We start from the raw sequence: 8,240 nt of genomic DNA, 5'->3' as shown, positions 1-8,240 counted from the left end.
ACTCAAGAGCCCTCATGATAGAACAGGCTACCACACGTGCATGAGGGAGCTGAGTTCTAATCCCCACTTGGCTTTTAATTTGTTGCATGACTTGAAAGAGAACTACTTCCCCTTCCTGGCTCAAGCACCTCAGCTAGTCAGTAAACACGGTGGGCAAAATCTGTGGTTCCTAGGAGTCCAAGTTCTCTTCCAAGCCCTCAGAGAAGCTCTGCCTTTTTTTTTTTTTTTTTTTTTTGCTGTTTCATATTCTAGAATTTGTTTTAGGCTTTTTGTCTCGAAACGGTCATACTATTAAAAAAATAGATTGAAGACCATTGTTTTAGAGAAGTAGTCTCTAAAGTAGTAGTCTCTATGGAATAATCTAGGGAAAAAAATTTTTTTTTGACCATTCTAATTCCATGGTAGAGCTCAGAATTTGAATTTGTGTTTGTCAGAAGTTTATTTTGGAGCCTGATGCATAGTCAGGGTTGAGAGATGTTATTCTAGGCCAGTGGTATGCAACCTTGTCTATATTTTAAGATTACATGGGACCCTTTAAAAATGCTGATGCCTGGGTCCTACCTTTGTGATTATTATTGAATCGACCTGAGGATGTAGGTTTTTAAAATCTCCACGGCTGTCTCTGATGCACATCCAGGATTGAGAAACCCTAATAGAGACAATCACTGTATTCTATCAATATCTAATAATATTTGTAAGAAAAAAAATCACAAATGTGATATCCATATGCCCAGTCTCTTATAAGTATTTATTGAACATGTCACTTCCACTTTAAAGATAAATTATGTAATTCCCACGTTGGTTGGGGCAAAGGTCAAAGAAAAAGCAACTGGTATGGTGCCAGTACCTCTAGCTTCTGTCCCCTGGTTTGTGAAGAATTTTTCACTGTTCATCATTCCCGTGAGGGTCCAAAATTGTTATCCTTGTCTTGCCCTACCACAAACCCTATACCCATGCACAGGTGGGTCAGCTCTGGTCTTAAATAAAGCAGCTCATTCATCAAATTAGTTGATTGGAAATAAAGGGCCTTTTAGATAAGATTTTAAGATTCTTTGCTCATTTCCTTAACTTACAGAATATGTTTTAATGGAAAAGAAAGGCCTAATTTCCTTCAAACTTAGAAGACATTTTTACCCCTTCTAATTGATCTTGATGTGTAAAAAAAAAAAAAAAAGAGCAATGACTTTGTTGTGTTCAATGTTGTGACAACACAGCCCCGATCTACAGAATTCTAAGGAGCTGAGTTAACGAAAGGGAGATGCTCTTGTAACATGAAGTTCACTGCTTGCTTGGGAACCCAGTGCTTTGGGAGGCTAAAGTGAAAATGTGCAGGGATAGTAAAACTGGATTCTCCCATGGTGTTTGGCTTAAACTTCTATACATCCCCAGACGGCAGAAGCTTTTATAGTAGACAGGAAATCATTCATTCATTCATCATTTATGCATTTGTTTTCTCACTCATTCATGCCATACACATATATTTAAATAAATACTCATGTGAGAACCTGATTTTGGCACTAGGGTAGTTAGAATAAGACAGATGTCATGTAGGACTTCATTGGACATTTCCGTTGACCATGGGCTTTTCAGTGGAAGTCCACTGATGTCCAAAGGCCTTGAGTTCTCAAGGGGATTTTTAGATTTTGTGTATACATTTTAATGATTATCTAAAAACTGTAAAGTAATCACATTCCAACCATCTGGAAGATGACCTAATAATGAAGGATGTGATTTTAGGAACCCACATTGTGTTTGTCACTGTGGTCACTTTGGCACCACGTAGAACACATTTCATTGCTAATTTTTTAAGATTTTATTTATTTGAGAGAAAGAGAGTGAGTGGGAGGGAGGGAGAGGGAGCAAGAATCTCAAGCAGAGGGCGCCTGGGTGGCTCAGTTGGTTAAGCGACTGCCTTTGGCTCAGGTCATGATCCTGAGTCCCGGGATCGAGTCCCACATCGGGCTCCCTGCTCAGCAGGGAGTCTGCTTCTCCCTCTGACCCTCTTCCCTCTCGTGCTCTCTATCTCTCATTCTCTCTCTCTCAAATAAATAAATAAAATCTTAAAAAAAAAAAAAAAAAAGAATCTCAAGCAGACTCCCCGCTGAGCGCAGAGCCCCATGCGGGGCTCCATCTCAGGACAGGCAGATCAGGACTTGAGCCAAAACCAAGAATTGGATGCTTAACTGACTGAGCCACCCAGGTGCCCCACAAATTTAATTGCTGTTGACTAAGATGAAAATAACCAGAGATAAGATTTATTCTTAGGGAATGCAGTATGCTTACAAGAGGGCCAAATGAAATAAGGATCTCAAAATAAGGGTCGTGCAGGCATTTGCATGGGGAAAAGCTGTAGGGGCTGTGTTGTCATGTGCCTCATGGCAGAGTAGGGATGATCTACTCTGAAGATGCTGTGCTAAAGCCCTGGGTACCACATTGTGCCACTTAGTTTTAGGAAATCATCATCCTTTGTAGTAGTCTGTTATTTGCCCATTTTGAATGATACACGTTCGTAGATATGTTTGTATTTAATTTTAAAAATTTATTTTGGCTTTAGAGTTTTATGGAAGTGATAAGTTTACTTAGATTTGTGTTGACACCTAATTAGTAGTGCTAGTATAAAGAACATTTTGTCAACAGCAGGGATTAGGGAAAGCTTCCTTACTTTAAGGGGGATTAATGACAAATATTTTTCTAACTTACCTCGCTGTACTATAATCACTGTTTAAGGAGTTCATTCCTCCTATTAGCCTGGAAGCTCCTGGAAGGCATACCCACATCTTCCTTGACTTTGAGCCTCCTTTATGTTTATTAAATAAGTGAGTTGATTAAAAATAATAAATAAGTAAGTTGGCCACAATTGGGATTGTGTAACTCCTCAGGACTAAGTCAGCATGTGATGAGGTTTCTGTCAAGGGAGGCATTTAAGCATAGGCTATCACTTGAAGACTCCTGAGTCCAGTGAGGCTTAATCTGTGCCCATCAACATCCCTTTGAATTCTGAAGTAGGGGGGGAAGATGAAAATTGTTACTTTTCCCCCTGACTTTCTGGCAGTACAGGATGATTGCATTTGAGATCATTTTACCCCCCAAATAAATTGCCTGAAGAGTATTTATCATACCACCACGATGGACTGCTGAGGTTCATTTATTTTCTTACACAAATTCTCAGTTGTACCCTCAGGACTTGGGTAGGTGGTTGAGTATCTCCCTCACAAAGATGCTGGAATTCTAGGAGTCATTTGGAAAATGGCTTCCTAGGGGTCCTGTTCCTCCCAGGGTGTGTGTGCCTGTGGATGTCTCAGTTACATCACGAGAGATGGCTGCATAAAATGAGGGGACTCATACGGCATCCGCAGGAGCCACTTTTGCCCGGAGGAAGCAGATTTTTGGAGTTGTCAGGAGGGTGGAAACGTACAGATAGCAGCCAGCCATATCTCTTCATCAGTTGATTTTTTTTTCTTTTCTTTTTTTTCCCCCTCTCAGCAGTTTAATGTGAGTGCTTCTCTCTCGCCTCGTGTATTTCAGATGCCTCAGGAACAATACACACACCACCGGAGCACCATGCCCAGCTCCGAGGGGCCACAGGTATACAAGGTGGGCATTTATGGCTGGCGGAAAAGGTGCCTGTATTTCTTTGTCCTACTCCTGATGATTTTAATACTGGTGAACTTGGCCATGACCATCTGGATTCTCAAAGTCATGAACTTCACAATTGTAAGTAAAAAAACACACGTTCCTTTAGCCCTTCTTGGGGGAAGGGAAAGCGTGAAGCAAGAAGAAGGAATGTGGAAAAGTGGGGGTAGTAGGATTCAAAATGTCTTGCAGCCTGGCATTTGGTTAAAAAGTATTGCTGTTCAGATTATGTGTGGGGATCTGCCTCTGTCTCATCTCTACTCCTCAGTGGCTGGGAGTCCAAGTTAGAGTCGTTTCCCTCCCTTGCAGTCTCTTGTATGCTTTCCCTCCATTTTGATAACTGTGTTTCCGTCTCCTGGAGTTTCCAAGCCCTTTGAGTAAATGATGCAGGAAGAAATATGGGCCAAGTTCAAAGTACTGAGTTTTCCCAAATTTTGGTAGTGATTGTTAAAGGGTTTGTGAGGTAGAGGGTAGCAATATCTGAGTAGAATAAGGCTTTGTGGATTATCTGAGAGTTTTAACTGTCTATATATACCTCGTAGCCCATTGCTCTGGTTAATTGAGGTTCTCCTTGATTTTCAGGAGGCCAGTTTTCTTTGCCGCTGCCTGAGCAGGATGGAAATGACGGGAGGGGAGCTATGCTTCACTTTATTTTTTTTTAAGAATTTGTGTTTATGCTTCTTTGAAGAAATTCTTGTTATTGGTAGTTAGGGACACTATGCACATTGAACATTTACTTATTAAAGTTTAAACGAAAAGAAAATTCTGGAAATATGATTTCTGGAGTTATCCTGAGAGATTCTGGCAGTGTAAGTACTTTCACTTTTAATGAACGCATAGTGGGTAGTAAGCTGCTGCCCTGAGATTACTTTTGTTTCTTGTGACATCAAAAGTAAACAATTAGATTGCCAATAAAAATAAATCCTGCTTGATAAAGAAATGTGACCATGATACAATTAACAGGAAGGCTTTTCATGTGTAACTCCCCAGTAGGATAGTGTATTTTTTGCCTTTTCTGGATTGTAAAGTTCATTTTTAGCCTTAACCCACTCTGCGTGGTTGTGCTTCCCTGCCTTTGCGGGAGCAATATCTTCTGCTTAGGCTGCTTTTCTCCATCATCTTGATGTTCCTATAGCTGCCTGGTAAAACCTTTGATCCTCCTGTAGCCCCATTTATCTATTTCTTATTATACTCATCACCCTGAAGAATAATTTTTCCCTGTGTTTCACAGACGGACTAACTTTGAAAAGAGTGAGAGCTGCATCTTTTTAGAGCTTATGGCTCTAAGAGGTGTCCAGAGTCCATATGGTGCTAAATCCAAGGGACCACAATTGCCATCTGTTGATGTGCATGTTCTGTGATGTTTTTATTTTTCATTTATTATTTTTTTAAAGATTTATTTATTTCAGAGAGAGAGTGTGTGTGCACGAGTGGGGGGAGGGGCAGAGGGAGAGGGAGAGAGAGAATCTTCAGGCAGCCTCCCCACTGAGCACAGAGCCCTACACAGGGCTTGATCCCAGGACCCCCAAGATCATGACCTGAGCCAAAATCAAGATCTGGCTGTGTAACGGGTTGAGCCACCCAGGTGCCCCTGTGATGTTTTTATTTTTTGTTTCATGAACTTATAAAGTGGAAAAGCTTTTGTTTTGCAGTATTAAGAGAAGACCAAAGCGAGGGCAGTAGAATGGAGAATAAAGATGTAAAAGACATTTATTTAAAAGATGGTGTTGGCGTACCTCAACTAGGATATAGGAGATGAAGGACTGGAAGAAATTCTGGAACATTGCCAGGGTCTGGCTGGTGAGATAGTTTAATGGTGGGGTCCAAAAAGCAAGATAGAATTCATTACTTTCCCATCCGAACTTAGCTGGAACTCATGGACCTGCTAAGCGCCCTTATTTGGGCTATTTCTGTGATTTTTACCTAATCTCATGTGAAGTTAAGTTATAGAACCTGAAAGATTTGGGGGTAAGTGTGGTGGAGAATATGAACTCAAATCTTGAAAACTGTGATATCGTACAACTGTGGCTTCTAGAGTGTGTCTTAATTAGCAAGCTTAATAGTGAGGGATATATGTAAATGTATATTGAGTGACAATTCACTTTGATTGTATGTGAGCTTGGGGAGCCATATGACAGTAAGGTAGTAATCTATTTGAAATAGGCTACTTCCTGTAGTTAAATTGATTGCCAAAGTTGAGAGTTCTTAAAGCTTTACCAAACCAAATACTTACTGAGGTGAGAATAATGCCATTATTAGCCATAATTGGTGCTTTATAATCGTAATGCATTTGAGCAAATAGAGCTGAAGTGTCAGAAAATTGATCTTTCCCTGCAAGCGAAAAGCATGTTTTTCCATCAGTCACAGTATAAAACATATTCTTTTAGAATTATAATTCTATTCCATAAATAGTAATTTACTGATGTGAAGATCTTCAGAAAGAATAAGGTATTAACCAATTTTATATTGGAGTATGTCGGGTGAAAAGAGCAAGGAAATCAATGGGATAACAGTTAAGCATTTTATGCAGGGAATTTAAAATATTGTCAACAGAAAAGAGTGTTTTTTTTTTTTTTTTACATCTGGGATTTTCAATAATTTGCAATTTGGGAAAGTTCATGGCATAATCAAGCCCTCTGGGTAATAATGAACCGAGAGAATGATGTCATATGAAAGTACTTGGGAGGACTTGGCAACCTATCCAAGATCGGATATCCAGAATTTTACTTTGTGGTCAGACTTGTGTTCTGTGCCATCCCCAAGGATAGAGGCTGGAAGAGCCCTTCCATTAGAGCAATCTGGACAAATAGCCAACCAAGTTTTCTTGGTCCCATAGGTAAATCAGAAGACAAATGATTTTGCTCTCCTGTGCTCTTCACAGAATATTCTGGTGTTCATAGGCAGGAGAGCAAGATGACACTTCGGTTCTCAATTTTGCCATACATGGAGGAGTGTGTAGTTTCCCTATCCTGTGAACCCTCGTAATTCAAACTATCCTGGTTAATCACACATTGTGCTGTACAGGGGGACTGCTATTTGCTAAATGTTTTGTCTCTTAGTGTATTCTGTTAGTCCCTGTGCTTGACCCTTAAAATATCTCTCATTTAATTTTCACAACTTTATAAATTAGGTATTATCTCCATTTTAATTTAAAAAAAAATGCTCAGAGAAGTTAAATGACATGCTGAAGGACACACAGCTAATAAATAAAAGAGCTAGTGTTTGATTTCAAAGCCCACCCCTTCCCACTACACTGTACTCCTCCCCTTAATTGCTCTAAGGATCCAGCTCTTCAACAAAACCATTCAGCTGCCACAAGGCTGGCCGTCTTTGTGGCCAGCCCACCGTCTCTAATCTGATCACACATGTCCCTTCCATCTGAAATAGCCATTGACATTTTCTGCATAGAGTAGTTCCCTGATAGTTATGAATGTTCAGTCCTCGTGTCATTTCTCTTTGCACTGTATCTGTTGACCCTCTCCCTCCACGGTCTCAGCCTTCTGTTTTATCCCCTTGTTGTATTCATGTAAACATTTAATATAAACTTAGTAATAATTTCTATGCCATAGGGTGACATGGAGACTCAGTGAGTTAATTTGTGTTGAGCATTTATGGCAGCCTCTGACCCGTAGGAAGACTTGATATTGGCAACAGAAAGTCATGAGATACCCTACACCATAGTGTCATGGTTAAGGGCTCAGACTCTGGAGATGGATGCTCTACCTACAGATCTGGCTTCTGCTACTTATTTTGTCAAGTTCCTCAGCCCCTCTGTGCTGTGGTTTCCTGGGAATAATAGCAGTACCTGCCAATTTATAGGATTGTTTTGAAGAGTACATGAGATGATGAGTATAAACTATTTAGAATGGAGCTTGGCACATAGTAAGTTATGTTAGTGTTTGCTATCATCATTGCCATCGTAACTTTTTGAAGGCTTATTTTATGCCAGGCACTATGCTGCTGCATTTTATAAGTATTATCTAACTTAATCCTTATGCGAGTAGGTAATATTGTGGTACCAACCTGACAAGGATGGGGAGAAGCTCAATAACTTGATTTGTGATCACATAGCTCTAAGGTGGCAGAGTAAAGATTTGATTCCAAGCAGTCTGGTTCTGGAGCCTGGTCTCTTAGCCATTGTGATATATTGTGGGGCAGTAGTCCTAGCATGGGAGGGGTGGGGGGTGTTGGCCGGCTTAGTCCATGGAGTGTGTGACTCTTGCTCTCAAGGTTGTGAGTTCAAGCCCCACGTTTGGCGTAGAGCTTACTTAAAAAAAAAAAAAAAAGTCTAATGTCAAGGAACTAGATGCCTGGCTGGCCATGAACTATATCACCTTTTTTCTCTGAGACTCCATATGGAAATGAACACATTAAACTAGGTGTCTTTAAGACTTTAAGGTATCTTCCTTTTGGAACACTATGGTTTCATCTTTTGGGCTTTGCCTTGACCTTGTGTGATCTCACTCCTTAGAGGGCGGCTGCAGCTGCCAACACATTCTAGCACCCCCAGTCCAAATAATGTGGCCTCGAAGACCTCCCCAAATATTGCATATTGATCATCTACAGTATCATTTAGCACAATTGCTTATTAAGTAATAAAATTTAAA

The 8,240-nt window shown here is 40.3% G+C and overlaps 1 protein-coding gene across 1 annotated transcript in view; it reads left to right on the top strand.

Moving 5' to 3' along the window:
* The first annotated feature begins 3,525 nt into the window (after positions 1 to 3,525).
* Positions 3,526 to 8,240, top strand: part of SGCD (sarcoglycan delta) — a 360,172-nt gene continuing 355,457 nt past the window's right edge. The window contains exon 1 of the mRNA XM_028106674.2: positions 3,526 to 3,714. Coding sequence (XP_027962475.1) covers positions 3,526 to 3,714 — 189 coding nt within the window. The remainder of the gene's footprint in view (positions 3,715 to 8,240) is intronic.

The sequence above is a fragment of the Eumetopias jubatus genome, unplaced genomic scaffold (genome assembly GCF_037043125.1).
Source record: "Eumetopias jubatus isolate StellerSeaLion01/CBP00866 unplaced genomic scaffold, mEumJub1_p1.0 scaffold_5, whole genome shotgun sequence".
Classification (NCBI taxonomy): domain Eukaryota; kingdom Metazoa; phylum Chordata; class Mammalia; order Carnivora; family Otariidae; genus Eumetopias; species Eumetopias jubatus.
Note: the sequence above shows the minus strand (reverse complement) of the source record. Positions and strands in the feature narration are given on the sequence as shown.